The 16527-nt window shown below is 37.4% G+C and overlaps 1 protein-coding gene across 2 annotated transcripts in view; it reads left to right on the forward strand.

The window, feature by feature from the left end:
• Pdzrn4 (PDZ domain containing ring finger 4) overlaps window positions 1–16527 on the forward strand; it is a 364418-nt gene that overhangs the window by 222467 nt on the left and 125424 nt on the right. Inside the window, exon 1 of one of the 2 annotated variants that reach the window (XM_020188157.2) lies at window positions 10089–10367. The exons of the other annotated variant lie outside the window; for it this stretch is intronic. Coding sequence (XP_020043746.1) covers window positions 10299–10367 — 69 coding nt within the window. The 5' untranslated portion in view covers window positions 10089–10298. Of the gene's footprint in view, window positions 1–10088; window positions 10368–16527 lie in introns of those variants that run through there. 2 annotated transcript variants of the gene reach the window in all.

Here is a 16527-nt window from a genome sequence, read left to right on the forward strand (position 1 = left end):
CTGTCTTAACCCAGTTAAAATGCAAAGGTTCTGAGAGCCAGTTCTGAACTGGCAGGGTGAATGCTGAAAGAGATTATTAGCTCTGTATGAACACAGCATGCATACTTAGTCTGCTTATGTAAAATTGTCCTTACGTTGGATTCATTCTCCTTTCTCTCCAAAATAAGTATTGTTTCAGAGCAATGGTCATGGAAGGTCTGCATAGGAAAGTACAGTTTCAGCACAGAATTCTTAAAATTGTTGTTTTTGATCCATCTATGGGTTAATCTGAGGTCAACCCAATAGTTTAGTGGACTCACTCCAGTGGTAATGAACCAAAGTTATCCAAGATAGACCCTTGTTCCCAGTGAAGTCACTTAATTCTCTTTGCTCATCATCAACCACCTGGAACTTGGGCCAATCACTGCCCTACTAATTATGGCTGGTTCTTAATACTGGTCCAGAAGCTAAAACCAGGCTATCTAGAGGGCTAGTAATAATTTGCCCATAAATAGGACATATCTGATTAACTTCACAAGGAGACAATGACTGCCATTCAAGGCCATCCCTACCACAAACAGAACACAAGAATAAAACTACTATGTTAAATGATGTGGACCTTAATGGCTTGCCTGCAGAGGGAAGTAGTATATCTTATTGGAAAAAAGTAGTGTCTTGGAATCAAAGCAATTTGGATTGAAATCTCACCTTTGCCATTTGTCATTTGTGTGACTTTGATCAAGTTACATAATATTTTGAGCTTGAGACTTTTTTATGTGACAATGACCATGTATGTCTCATAGAATTTTTTGAGACAAAATTTTTTTTTTACCTACTAGGTGTTTCATTAAAAAAATTAGTTCCTTCTAAATTGGTAAAAATAAAAATCATAAGGCCTGGCTCAGTGGCTCATCCCTATTATCTCACTACTGAGGGGACAGAGAACAGAAGGATTTCAGCTAGAGGTCTAACTGCAAAAAAGTAAGACTCAATCTCAACAAACAAATTGGGCATGGTGGTACATGACTGCAACCCCAGCTATGTGGGAGGTATAGGTATGAGAATCCCAGTCCAAGGTCAGCCCTGGGCAAAACCAGAAAATCCTATCCAAAAAATAACACAGCATAAAAGGGCAGGAGGCATGGCTCAAGTCATAGCACACTTGCCTAGCAAGCACTAGAGTTCAAGCTTTGGTATCACAAAAAATGTATAAGTAATCATATCAGAAATTACCATGCTGTGAGGCATTTAAGAAACTGAGTCATGTTTAACAAGTCCCTGAAGATTTGAAAGGAAGAAAATATGACACATAACTGAATTTTCTGTGAGAGGTTTAAAAATGCTTTTTCCCAGACTCTTCCTTTAGGTTGGCTAATTCAGTTGTCCAGGGAGAGCTGGTGCATTTGTAACTTGAAGCCACTACCTGATCTGTTTGGATAAGTGCAAGCCAGCACAAGGTGTGGTGAAGGAAGTACTCAGGAAGCACTTGCGGAACTCAGAAGACCCGTACGTCTCAGCCAGCTTCTACTTCCCACAACCACATAGCTCTTCTCTGCTCCTGTCTGATTATCATTCAAAGTTACACTAACACTGCTTATTTTAGAGAAATCCAACCTCTCCCACGGAAAAGTCGATGTTTCAAAGTGTCTATCCAGACATTTGCCAAAGTGTAACATAACAGTAACATTCCTGCTTGCTTATTTGAATATCTTTACAATAATCTAATTCAGATATTTCAGCAGGGCTTATTTTGAGCTGTGAAATATTAGCTAATATTTACTGAACACAGAGTTTAGCACTGTGCTGCATACCTGAGAGCTGGGGTTCTTGGGAGACTGAGGCAGAAAGATCATGAGTTAGAGATCAGTCTAGGCTACATAGTGAGTTCCAGGTCACCTTGAGCAACACAGTGAGATCTTGTCTCAAAAGACCCATATATATATATGGGTCTCTCTCTCTCTCCCTTTCTTTCTCTCTCTCTCTCTCTCTCTCTCTCTCTCTCTCTCTCTCTCTCTCTCTCTCTCTCTTACTTTTCTTCACTTATCTGTGCTTGGTGTTATAAATGCATGTATGTAATCAGTCAGGGAATACAGCAAACAGGGAAAACATTCCGGACTATAGAGTACTATAGAAGGAAGCTCAAATCATACCATCCAATGTTAACTGGTGCGTAGTTCCTATTATTTTATATGAGGATTATCTTTTTTATTTATTTAATGCTTCCTGTCACTATAGTCTGCTCCATGAGATTAGGGACCTTTATATATCATGAATATCATAATGACTGAATAAGTGAGCAGAATTCAAAGATGAGAGAGGAATGATCGTGTTTTCACAGTACCAGATAAGAAAGTAGCATATAGATTCTGTTAAGGTCAAAAAAGAAGGAAATACACCAAAAAAGAAGGAGACAGAGAGAAGTTGGAGCCAGGGAACTGAAGGGTAAGATGGGCTTATAAGTGTTTTTTTTTTTTGTTTAGAGGCAGAGAAGAGCAAAAAGCCAGCATTGGCTGCTTATCCCATTGATAACTCCAAGGGTTCGTAAGTAAGTATGTAGCCCAGCTGAGAAAAGATGGTAGCCTGAACCCGAGAGAATGGCCCAGAAGGAGATGGAAGGAAGAAAGGAGTGATTTGTTGTTAGATGTAGGTAGCAGGAAAGACCAAGGCAGATGCTCAAGCTTCAGACTTCAGCACTTGGGGCTAGTCAGGTCATTCTTTGATAGGGAGTATGTGTAGAACAGCAGTTATAGGGAAGAGGATTATAAATTAAGTTTAGATAAGTTAAATTTGATGTGCTGTGGACATCCCCAGTGGGAATATCAGTAATTAATGACTAGGTGATCTGAGATTTTAGAAAGAAATTAAGTCTGGCAATTTAAACTTGGAACTCATCAGCTAATCTCTCCCTTTACTTTTCTCAAAACCACCAAATTGCCTGTCTTAAGCAAGCATTGACTATTACTCCTTAATACAGAGATATAATATAATTGTCTAAATATGAGCACATATATTCTACAGTTTGGGGTACACAGTGCAGCAATACTCCATCACCAGCACAGTGTAGTAATGCTATGAAATTGCTTAGGTTTATTCAATCTATTTTATGCAGTCATGCTTGAGGATGCAATATGGAACCTGAAGCTAATTTTAGACTACACTTCTGGTCCTCAGGGAAATTTTAGTATCTCAGTGTGCTACAATCATCACCAGAATTTTTTTTCCTAAGCATGTAGGAATGTGTCATAATGATATCCTTCTCTGAGGAAGAGGCACTAAGTTAGGTAGTGGATTCAGACTGTTGGCTTTTATGTCCTGATCCCCATTCATTATTCATGTGACCCATGTATTAACTATGTTAAAAGGAGATATTAATAGTATATGCCTAGGAGTGTTAATAAGGAAATTAAGTGAAATTAATAACATATAGGACTGGAACAATAGTTTATTTAAAAATGTACTAAAAAACTATTAGCTCTTATTTTCCAAAAGGCTCTGGAATTATCACCATGCTTTACTCAAAGTACAGTTCAGCAAATACTGGTTTAGGAAAAGTATTTGTTGAGCATTTACTTGATCCTTTTTTAGAACTAAAATCAGTGATGGTAGCATTTTGGGTAGACTCTTCATATTACCTATGATGTTGCTGAATAGGGTGACATTATCAAAGCATAATACTTTGACCTGTAATCAAATCAAGAAAGCTAATATTATACTGGGCTAGATTAGTAATTGCTAATATTACTCAAAGACATGTGAATGGACTAATATTCCATAATTTCGTGAGCCTTGCTTCACACGCTATCATTGGTTTCTAATGTAGCTGTGGTCAAAATACTTATAGATTATGCATTAAAAGAAATAAATAGAACATCAGGGCCATTACTATGAATGCTTTACATTACATTCTTTACACAGAAAAGAAATAGGCATTTGTCACATTTATAAAATGGGTACTTCCTGTGCCACTATTTGTTGTACAAAGAACAGCCTCTGAGAAACCAATTTGTTAAACAAACAGCCCTTGAGCAGCTGTTCAATAATCAGAATAAGTATACAATAGCAAACAAGGTGGACAGAAGAATGACTATAACAGTTCAGGGAATTCAGTTTCAAATAATGCAATAGAGATTTATTATGACAGAAAAATTAGCGACATATTTTTAAATTTTCAATTGGAGACCACTATTATTATTATTTTGCTTACAATGATAACTAATGGCCAATACTGAGCACAAACTAAGTATACCTAAACTAAGTTATACTCATCACATAGTATGACAACTTTATCTCTTGCAATAACTGTATAGAAGATGCTGTTATCAACCCTGTTTTAATGATAAGAAACAAATTAAAAAATAATCGTAACTTGTATCACATCACATTGATAGAAACTGAGTCCACCCCTTGTACATTGACTCCAGAACCCAAGCTAAACCAGCACACTGATAAAGATGAACTCCTTGATAGTTCATGAATCCATAATAACGTCATTTAGCTTGTTTCAACTTCATGATCAGCCTACTAGGTGTTATCTCAGCATGTAAGTTGCATAAGGTCACACAAGTAATAGTGACAAGACAGGTGAGAACCTGGTCTTCTTCCTTGATATCTACGCCTTTTCTTCCCATTCCAGTCCACTCTGGTGTCATAACAACACTCAGGAATTTGGAAATTCATAGGGTTCTGTTAGGTAAGTAAGCAGTAACTATAGATGCAACTTGAAGTGGTCAACTAGTGAGTGTAGTATGAAAAAGATCAATACATTGATCTGTGGAGCTATATTCAAGCAAATGAATGACAGAGCATCTCTCTAAATTCATGATATCAAATGATATTGCATAGTTGTAAAAAATGCTGGATTAAAGTCAAGATACAAAGGTTCTAAGGTCTCCTGGAGTTGGGAATTTCAACATCTAATGATTCCTTCTTTAATAAGGTATAATATCTGACATGTTTACATCAGCGATATTGTGAAAATGAAATGAGATGCGTACTCCCAAAGTTCTGGCATTCATATACCAACAGACATAAGTACACAAAAAAATATTTGTGGGATAAGTAAGTGATGACTCGGATATGGACCAGAATGTAAATTTAAATATGCAGATAGTATGTTCCCACAAATACACAAATAACTGATAAAAACTCCTTCTTTATTTCTATACCCACTGCAGATATTTTTACAGACTCTAAAATTTATGTTTATAGAATTGAATCCAATTAAATTTATTTATATTCCTATGGTTTTTCAGTTCTTTAACATTCTTGAAATAGCCCTAATGAGAGGAAATGTCACTTGATGATTAGGCATAGCAACACAATCACAAATTTATATCACTTTACCAGACTCAGAAATCCTGTCTTCTCCCAATTACATTCTTGTATTCAACATGCATTTATTGAAGGCCTAGAGTGTGAAAGCTATCATGTTAGGGAGCTTTAGGAGCTACAGATGGTTTATATGTTACTGCTGCCCCCACATGTCTGCAGTCCAGTAAGAGGGGTAAAACATGAATATCTGTAGAAGTGATTTGTGCATTGAGGCGGGTATGGAGAAAATACATGAAGAAATCAAAAGCTGAAGACAGTCACTACTAGCTGATGAGGTCAGGGAGGAGCAAGCATTTCAGCTGGACCTCAAACTGCTCTATTGCTTGATTTTGAGGAGTTTCCAAAGAATAAGCAGAGTGAATTAATATCCCCCAAAGTAGGGCAAGGTATATTCCTGTACACACACAGCAGTTCAGCTTCACTGGAGCCTGAAGAAAGAAAGGTGCATTCACCTTCCACAGGCTGCCCAGAACTGAGGATTTTCAAGATTTGAAACTTTGAACACTAGAGCCATAAAAGTCCTGAGTACACCAGGAAAAGTTGATCATCCTAGTGTGTACTTAGCTATAACTCCTAAATACTGATTGTTGTGAGGTATTAGTTAATTGAGTATTTAAAATGCTGTGACATATAAAAACATTTCAGTGCTTTAATACGCAATGTTTACATTTTTAACCACAAACCACTTCCCTTATTTTAGGTTAGATCTTCTTTAAGTTATTCTCTCTCTCTCTCTCTCTCTCTCTCTCTCTCTCTCTCTCTCTCTCTCTCTCTCTACCTTTAATTTCAGGACTTTCGAGTGCTATCCTCCACTTCCTCAGTCATCAGGAAAAAACATATCAGTGGTACTCTGGCTTCCTCTACAAGGGAGACAGCTCAGCAATTTTTAACTATTGAATTCAACCACAGAAATTGTAATTGGAGAACTGAGTTCCGATCTCTTTACTCAGACTGTGACCTTGAGCAAGTTACAGTCTCTCTGAGCCTCAGGTTCTTTGTCTCTATGGCTGAAGAGAAGATACATAAACTTTAGAAAATATCAGGCAGCTATGTGTTTATTAATACTCAGAAGTGCTTAAGTATCTCCAAAAAAAATGCAGGATTGGAACTACTGGAAATGTGTAAGCCAAACTTTGTGTTAGCGTGTTAGAAGGCTGGCATTTGGCAGCAACCAAGATAGAGGGAGGGTAATAGAGCACTGAACTCCCACATCAGCATAAGAAAAAGCACACCTATGTTACTAGGAAAGACAAGGGAGAACGTGGTTTTCTACAGCTCATGGCAGCTATTAAACCCTCAAGGCAATTGGCAATTCAGAATAGTTCAAATCAGGACTTTCCCTCTTTTAGTTGAGACTGCACATATGTAGAGTAGAACAGTCCCTCCTTATCTGCAGGGGATCTGTTCCAAGACCTCTTGTCAATGCCTAAACCTGTGGTTAGCATACACACACATTATTTCCCCTGCATACATACTTAAGAAAAAGTATCCCAGCCCAATCTCACTCCCCTCCCCAAAGATTAATCACCACCTTAACGTTTTTGGCAATCAGTTTAATTTTATCAGTCGAATGGCTAGCATATCTAAAAATATAGCTTAGTAATCCCTGTTTTTTAAAAATGTCATTGAAGTTTCTTTTAATGTATTCTGTCCTCCCCCATCTCTCTCCCTCTATCTTGTTTTCTCTTTCTTATATGTAGTGCTACCTACAGAGTGAATTCAGCTGGTTGCATCCTCATAGTGTAGATCACTATGCTCTGCTGTTCTCCACATTTACTGTGATTCACTTGCTTTTGAAAAGGCTATTTCAAGAATGGAATTTTCTACCTGGTGCCTCATATGTCCACTTACCTCTTGTGAGAGAATGTATCATGTTAGCAGCCAGTAATTCATACTACCCAGATCCATTAACTGATTAAGGTTTGCTGACATGGTCATATCAATCATACCTTCTTAATTAACCAGAATAATTATATAAAGAAAAATTCCTTTTCACCTACTCCTTAGCTACTCTGTGGTACAGTTTCTATATGAAAAACAAGGAAATTGTGGGATTTCTTTCTTTCATTCCCAGTTTAGCCTCTTATAGATGTATAGAGACTGATCTTGACTAACATGTGTCCTGAATTAAATGACAGCACAGTGCATGTGTCTGAAGTAAATTCACACAAATTAAAGGTAATTAAAGCAAATATCTTAAAATATACAACCAACATAATTTTTACATATAGGTGAGTTTTTTTGCTAAGAGTATTTGGAAAGATCATTTCTCATTTATTTTTGGTTCAATACTATCACCCAGCACAGGTATATCTAATTAATTTGCATTTTAAGATGTTATTCTAATCAATACTTTTCTGCTCCAAGCTTTATACAGTATTCTAATACACGATTTGGCTGCTTAGTCACTGTAAAACCTAAACCTCGTATTCTAATGAAATTTAGAGAACTCTAGCATCATGGGTCTCCTTTGTTCAAATCACCCTTTAATTCTTTGGGATGGGCCCATTAGTAGCAGAAGATGGACTCTTTCCAGGGTAGTTGGGCCAATGACATTTGATAAATGATTGGAGAGGCAGCCCTTGCTTCCTGAGCTAGAAACAAAACAGCAGAGGGACTAGCAATGAGAGGACAACCAAGAGGAACTACCAGATGAACAAACTCAGTCTAAAATTGCTTAATTCATTGCAATAGTCACTTGTTACTTTTTGATGACTAAGACAATATTTTTAAGTTATGATTTAATTTTTTTTAAAACCCAACTATAGAATATGATTTTTAAAAACTCTAATAAGGAGCAGCTTCAATCATTTGTTTCCTTCTCAGCTTTCAAAGCCTACCACATGAAGAAATCTCATCAGTGGAGAAGGAAAATACTCCTTGAGAGATGGGTGAGCCATCCTTGCCTTATGGCACTCTAATTTCACAATTAGACTTTCCAAAGGACAGAATGTCACCTTCTAAGATCGAGAATCTGTTCTCAACTCAGCAATATAGATTGCTTGAGGATGTGAACTCTGACTGAATACTGCAATACAAAGACTTAGGGAAAACAAAAACTTATACAAGCATCAGAAACTACAGCTCAGGAGTTTGCTTCATTTTGTGGCCTCCATAGATTTTCCCAAAATTCTCTTCAAATACCTCCTTGAATACACTTTTTCTATAGAGGCATCAAATCTTAATTAATATCTCCTACAAGTGGTTTCTAATTTGCAGGAAGTCCTGGTTGAACTTTGTTCCCATGCAGTGTTCCCAATTATAATGCCACTTTCGTGTAGGTCCCTTGGCTTGGCTTTCATCCAGGCTGTTAGGTGAAATTAGGCCCAGAAAATTGGATTATTACATCCCAGGGGAACTGGCTGATAAGCAGCAGATGATTACTCATCTCCTTGCTACTTGCTAGTGTGGAGGTGTTGTTAGTTGCAAAGCCAATTTGTTAACAATTAGTACGCATTAGAATCATTTCTTATTATCCACTCTAAACATTTGACAAAGCACTTTTAGGAAACTGGCCCTCAAAAGTAGCTATAAGTAAGTGTTGACCAATTAAAAATCTTCAAGATCCAATGTAATTCCTAGCCAGAGTCATCAGTTTTCAAGTAATTATTTTTGCTTTCAAACCCACCTGCTATCCTGTCCAGTTTAAAGATGTGCTAGAACAAGGACATACTTCTTAATTAGCAGAGGCTGTGGATAAGTCAGTATGGAAACAAAAGGAATGTTCTTTTAGTATCTGCTTTGGCTGTTTGTATTATATCTTTAAGGGACAAACGCTGCCAGCTTGCAATTCAATGTGAGTATTGGCCAGGGTGTGGGATGAAATGTGTTACTTCTATTATCTAAATATCTAAGCTTAGTTTTTAAGTCTGTGTTCACCTTTGCACATTATGAACTCTAAATATAGCATCATAAATGGAGTCATTATGCATTACATTCGAATTTAAATATTACTAATGTCAGCTCTCTGAAAATATTATATATGACTTTAATAAAATTAAATTTTCTGAGAAAAGGTATTATATTTATCTAATTTTTAAATATAGATCTACATACATTACAGTGCTTCAAATTTATATTTAATGGACATGCCCTTATCTAATTAAAATATATATTATCTCTACAAGTATCATCTACTCATAATTGCTGAAATGTTCTTTAGAGTAAGAGAATGTACCTTCTTTCCTCTTTACTAGGTAACGGTCTTTATATATGAAATATTTAGTTATTTTTGTAGGATCAGAATTAAAACTGAATGTTGCCCCTTCACCCTCTGTTCCCTTTATCACCCCCCCAAATTTTCCTTTGCTTCTGGGTTAATTTTATAAATATAAATAATTGCTTTTATTCATTTTCCCTACATCTAATAATACTGAAAATATTGCTTCTCATTGTTGCAAAACATGAAAATGTGAACTAACTACACTTCTGTTTCTGGATTTCTTATCCCCATATTAATTGCTAAAATCAACGGAGAAATTAAGTGTATGCTCTTTTTGAAATGCCCTGTGCTCAACCCTTCCATCCTTAATAAACAGAGATGGTATTGACACAAGTGAATTTTGTTTAACCACACTACATTTGCTTCTTAATTAGTGAATATTCATCTGTCATCAGCAGCAGCTATGACACCCCTCCCTGCTAACATGTTCTGTCATGAATAATCAATGAGGCACTGTTAATATTCATGAGCTGGAATCTGTGTAGTCATGTGCACTGATGCAGAGACGGGGAGTGTTGCCATGAACTGACTGGAAACTCTGTGTGCGTATCGCTGAGTGCAAGACACTTAGGGAAAGCGAAGAGGAGCATGCTGCTACACACCTCCCTGGCTTCTGCTTCCAGCTAACAGCGGTTTGTCTGTGTTTCTGGACTGAAGTGACTGATGAAAAACAGTAGTCAAGTCTGGAGGGTGATTCCCTTTCAGTTCACTTGCCTTTCAGTTCTGGGGAAATTAGAAGATTTGCTCTCTCTCTCTGCTTCTTAGAATGGGCTGCAATTTGTGCACTTTTCAGAAAAGAGAGGAACACTACAAACTGCTGTATGAAGTTTCCCAGGTGAGTGCAGGTCCAATACCAGCAACTAAACAGCCAGGCTTTGTGTTTATCTGAAAGGTGGTAAATGATTTCTGACTTGCTTTAGTTTTGTCTTTCAATACATTTCAGGATTGAGGGCAGATTTGCTGGTTTGGGGCTTTTTCTTTTGGGTTTAGGTGGCAGTTTTCAGTTTCCTTGCCACTCCCCCTCCAGATGACTTCCTGTGGGATTCTTTTTAACATTTTGTGTATCTACTGCCAAGATGTCAGTCAAGTAAGAGGGGCAGCATTGAGATCTATGTTTGTAATCTTTTGAGAGATCTCTCTCATTTTGGAAATATGTTGACATTTGAAAACCAACTGTATCTTTGTCTGCATAAATATTGGGATTTAATAGGTCTGTGATCTCAGTTATTTTCAATAGACAGGAAAAGTTTCTTGCCAAATCTTGTTAGCCAGAGGAAATTATTTGATTAATTAGGATTTTTGCTTTGGTTTAAGAAGAAGACCTGGTATTTTTATATATATAAGGAAAAATATATGATATGTCTTGGCTTCAGAGAGAGAGAGAAAGGAATCTTCTTAACACTTGGTCTTGGTTCCTTTTGACATTTTTGTCTGTTTAGTACTAAATATTAATTTCAAGAGCTTATTACAGTATCAATATGTAACCTAGGAAAAAGTGTGTCAATTCAAATGTCTCTTTAATGTGTATTGAGGGCTATTCAGAATAAAAATAAGATAACTATATGCTCAGCTTTCATAGTTTTAATATAGTTCCACCAATTTACCATTTTTGGGGGGTAGGTTCCCAGACATTTTTGTCTGGCATAATAAAGTTTATTTCTCCCTTCTTCCAGTCTGCCCCAGATATGACACTGCTACTTTTGTTTTTTTGACAATACCGCTGATGAAAGACAATTTTGGAGATGTTGGTGGTCTGTGGCCCAGCAGTAGCCAAGTGCCCACTGCCTACTGGTTCTCTCAGATTTCCCCCTGACGTGATTCATTTCACAGTGGGCTAATTACAAAGTGGATTTGGTACACATGAAACAGCCTCCTCGGTTGCAGTGTTAATGCACATTTTCATGGTAATGTGATCAGAGACTCATTAGCCAGTTTCCAAAATGATCTTCTGCATTAATTAAATATAAAAATTACTCCTTTGTCACCATAGAGAGGAAAAAGAAGATTAACATTGTTAATTACACAGGGGCAATACCTTTTGCTTTCTTTTTTTTTTTTAAACTACAAACATGCAAAGATGAGCTCAAATAATATTCATTCTTGGATAAGCTCCTCTCTTCCACTTTGATTCATGAAAACAGTCTCTAGGTGGAACACTTTCCTTTAGTTTGCTTCTTGGAGTTTGAGTTCTGGTATTGTTTTTCTTTGGGTGGTTAAGGAGCAAGGAAGTGGATTCATCGATCTATTTTTTTTTCTCTGAACTCCTAAATGATAAAAAAGTATATTATGACAGAAGTGGTAGCTGGCACTTCCCCCATCCTTTATGCCTAGGTAAGCTGCTTATATTCTTTTAGGAAATCTGGCAGGATTACTGCATCCGGAAAGGACCACTGTGTTTGCTAAGGAGCAGGAGCCTTTGTTGTGGATTTTTTAAATGCTTGTCTGTGAGTTTTGCCTTCAAGTGCTTCCTAAATCTTGAGAAAATAGATAAGCCATACTCTTTATTGCCTCTACTTCTACTCCTCCATATATTTATTTTATTTTCTCTACTCCTGAGTTGCAGTACTTATGATCTTTAATAAAGGAGGCAAAATGAAACATTAGCTTCCATTTAACTGGCTTTTATTAGGTAAGTTAAAATCCCAGCTTAAAGGTCTTGCATGCGTTTTTCTAAGAGGAGCCCTCCTACAGCTTGTCCCCAGCTTTGCCTTCTATTTTATTGAGTTAATGGAATAGATAAGATATCAAAGGAAACCAGTGATAGATTCATATAATACACTGGAGCCCCTTGTGGTGCCACAAACTAGTTTCTATTTTTATTTGGAGGAAAGGCAGCTCAGAGCACACATGAAAGTGAACATGTTCTTAACCAGGTGTTCAGGAGGGCACATAGCTGCCCCCATAAGAGAGGATACTGTTATAAAAGTGGCTTGAGACTGGAAGCCTGAGTATTTTTAACTGGTATATTAAAACAAATTAACTCACACAGAGATGAACACCTGATTGCCCAAAACCTATTTATCTATTTATACACCCATAATTCTTAAATCACCTACCTTTTTTGTTTCCTTGGTTATTTCTTAAGAGCTAAGGCAAATTAAAGTTTACCAGGACAGTTGATAATGCAAAATTAGCAGTGAATACTAAATGTGTGCCCAACAGCAAAATGTTTATTTCTATAATAGAATCTTCATGGTACTGAACTTTTTCATATTTTTCATATTTTCTTTCCAGATTCAGTGACTGATAGATAATCCAGGCCAAGTAGAATTCACTGAGGAGTTGAGTGAGACAATCAGAATGGTGGGTTTAGGTATGAAATGAGGTCAAGTTTATATTCTGTTGATATTTTCTGCTCTTATAGAGGAGCTGAGACTTCCAATTGGTAGAAGAGATGGAATGTCACCTCAAGAATATTATTTTCAACTGGAGTCATACCAATAAGGGGTTTGGGTATTTCCAGGTCCCTTCATGCCAAGCAGTTTTTGTGTATCTTTATGCATCTGTTAACTTTTCTATGTGACCAGGACACAACTGTTTTCTACACTGATTTCTTTTATCCAAAGTGGGTTATTAACTTCTTACAAGTTAATAAGTGGGTCATTTGAGCAATGCCCTTCTATTGATATGAGGTGAATTGCCTATTTTATACTAATCTGATTACAAAGCAACCTGGACCAAGAGAGCTACAATAGCTCATGAGACATTTCCAACCCAACAACAGATTTATTTTAAGTGAGATTGTATGGTAGTACCTAGATCTAATGGCCTCTTAGTCTGTTTTTTTAATATAAATAAAATGTAACTTTGTGACTGATTACATAATAACAATTGCCTATGGATATTCATTGGTACTGGACAGTCTGTTAAAACTGGGACAAATATTTAAAAGCTCTTAACACAAAAATGTTTATAGAATTTCACTTAAATCTTCTAATGTAATAATGCAGGATTCTGTTCTTACTCACTTGCCAAATTTGAAAAAAGCTATTAATTTGCCTTCCATCTCAGAAAAGTAGAATAGGGCTGGGTCAGTCTTCAGGCTGTGTTCCTGCTAGGACTCTTGTGTTCTTCTAAGTGGATACTGATGCAAACAGAGATGCTTTGTGAATTTGAAGGTTGGGCAGAGCTAAGAGGTATCTTTATCACCTGTATCTATGAATCAGTCACACAAACTGGAACAAAATCTGTAGTGAAAGTCACATTGATAACATTGTCACAGCTAACAGTGAACACTTACTGTGTTCTAAGCATTGCTAATAGGCAGTTTCCCCCAAAGCACCATCTGGTTTCATCTTCCCAAAAATCCAGTCAGGAGTTATGTGATACCTTCCCATAATTTTTAAATAAGCTAATGTCCTCCCTACTCTATGTTTCTTCAGTCTTGTGTAATATTCTTTCCCTAGATACTATCCTAGGTCTTTTAGAAATTGATTCTGTCACCCACTGAGGAAGCCCAATTTATAATCTCTTCACCTCTTTCTCCAAACTTTATCCTTTCCCATATTCCTTAGCACTAGTGAAGGTCTCACCCTCCTCACTTTGAACAAAACTCAGAGCCACAGAACGGAAAGGGACACTTCAGACATCCACATAGTGGGCTTCCTGCCTATTTTGCGTCTGCCTGCTCCCCAGCACCATCCCTGCCGCTTCACAATCATAGCTCTGTTGATTAACTCTGATGTCATGCTAAGAACTTTCCTTTTTTTAGAATTTGTTCATGAATGGACTCACCTTGATTGCCACTGCTGTAATAATTTTCAGCAATAATTGACAGTGTGTAGTGGCTCCCAATTTCTATAAAATTAAGTAAAAATTTCTTCTTCCTAAATTCAAGGATGTCCTCAGGTGACCCTAGGCTCCCTTACAATTATCTCTCACTCTTCTTCCCCTAATGCAATTTTCAATCCCTCTAGATCTTTGCCTTCCTCTGTCCCTCCACCCCAGTTTTCTATCCAGTAGCCTCCCAATTTGTACCCTTGCACCTAAGTTCCTTTTCTTCAACTTCTGCGGAGTGCTCTTTATATCCATCTTCACCATTGGTTTTTTCCCCATCATTAAATTTTTTTTCCCAGTTGTCTCCTTCGGCAATGAAATTTCAGCAATTATTGGTGAGAAAAAAAGCTCTTTCACCTTAGGACTCTTGGGACATTTGGTTGCACTTTTCAGTGCTCTTTTTTATGTCTAATTGCCTGATATTATAGTCCAGTGTATATGACTGAATTATAAGTGTCTGTAAGGAAGGGTATGTGCTCACCTGTCCTTTATGCTCCAGTCTCCCTTAGACCCTCCTTAAAACAGGCCATGAAGGCTTGTTCATCTATAACCTCTCTAGAATTAAACTGCCCAATTCACAACTTCTGGCAAAAGACCTATCACTCTGCCTTCTGGTGTACCACACACCTAACAGTTGATCGGATCGGGGCAAGCACCTTGTGCATGAAGTTGGAAAACAAGACATTAGTAATGGGATTAGGATACAAAGGGAGAGAGAGAGAGAAAGGCTTTGGAAGCTATGTGGTCTACCACATTTATGAGGATCAGAACTACCAAAATAATCAGACATCTGAGAATAAAATAGATAGACTATGAAAAAGAGATACCTAAAGAATAAGTAACAGTTCTTCAAAGGCCTCATTTTCCTAGTTCCAATATTCTTCTACATAAATCCCCATTTTATTTGCTTGAATGAGGTACCTGTTCTATCCTTTGCAATGAGAAGAACAAGTGAAGACACATCATAATAATGTCCCACTTTTGTCAACTAACCAGCAGATGCCTTAAACTCTAGACATGTGACTGAGTTCATAAACTTTCTATAAAATGTGACTTTTTTCTGTATGGAGTACTGGGGTTTGAACTCAGGGCTTCACACTTGCTAAGAAGGCACTCTACTGCTTGATTCATGCCTCCAGACCTTTTTTGCTCTGGTTATTTTGGGGCTAAGATCTCACTTTTTGCCCTGGCCGGCCTTGACTGCAGTCCTGTTATTTTATGCTTCCTACCATCACTAAAATGCAGGTGCACACCACTACACCCAACTTTTTTCCATTTAGATGGGGTCCACAATGTTTTTTGCCCAGGCTGGCCTGGAACTGTGATCTTCCAGGTCCCACATCCAACTATTGTTTGAAATGGGCATCTCGTAACTTTTTGCCTGGGCTGGCCTCCAGTTGCAGTCCCCACAATGTGAGCCTCCCAAGTAGCTAGGATAGCAGGCATGAGCCACCAGAGCCTGGTTAAACTGTGTCAAGTCCTGAATTTTGTCATGGGAACACAAAGACAAATATCCTTACTTTTTGAGAAACACACAGTCTGGCAGCAGAAGAGAGACATCTAAGCAGAGAATTTCTTACAATGTGGTAAACACAACATTAAATCAAGAGGTGATGATGGATGGCTCTAGGAGTACAATGGTGCTTAACATGATGGGGGCTGGGCAGAGGGGTAAGAGAAGCAGAGGAAGCCAAGAGCAGAGGGAGTAAAAGTATGGAAAGATGAAAAATGTATGGAGATGGCAAATAGATGATGGGTAGGGCTAGATATGCAGTTGGTGTGGAATAAGCAATAGGTGTTAGGAAAGCCTGAAGTGGAAAGTAGGCTCCCTGGACAAGACCCAACCTTGGAGAGTCTCTTATGTTCTCATTTTTTGTTTCTTCTTTTTTCTTGTTTTTTTTTTAAAGACAGAGAAAGAGAAAGAGAGACAGAAAGAGAGCATTCTAATAAGAGATAAGAATATAGATTTTGTCCTTTTTTATGCATGTATGAAGATGGAACATTGAAACCTGTCAAAGTCATTTCAAGAAGAGAAGTGGGAGAAGAGGGAGATTAGTGGAGGGGATGAACCAAACTGGGATACAATATATGAATATATGGAAATGTCACAATGAAACCCCTGTATAACTATCATATACTAATGAAAACATATTTTTTAAAGTATGAATTTGGTTTGGGATGTAACATGAATTAGGAGGCTGTTGTAGAGGGTAAGTTAG

Source organism: Castor canadensis, chromosome 8, assembly GCF_047511655.1.
Source record: "Castor canadensis chromosome 8, mCasCan1.hap1v2, whole genome shotgun sequence".
Taxonomy (NCBI): Eukaryota; Metazoa; Chordata; class Mammalia; order Rodentia; family Castoridae; genus Castor; species Castor canadensis.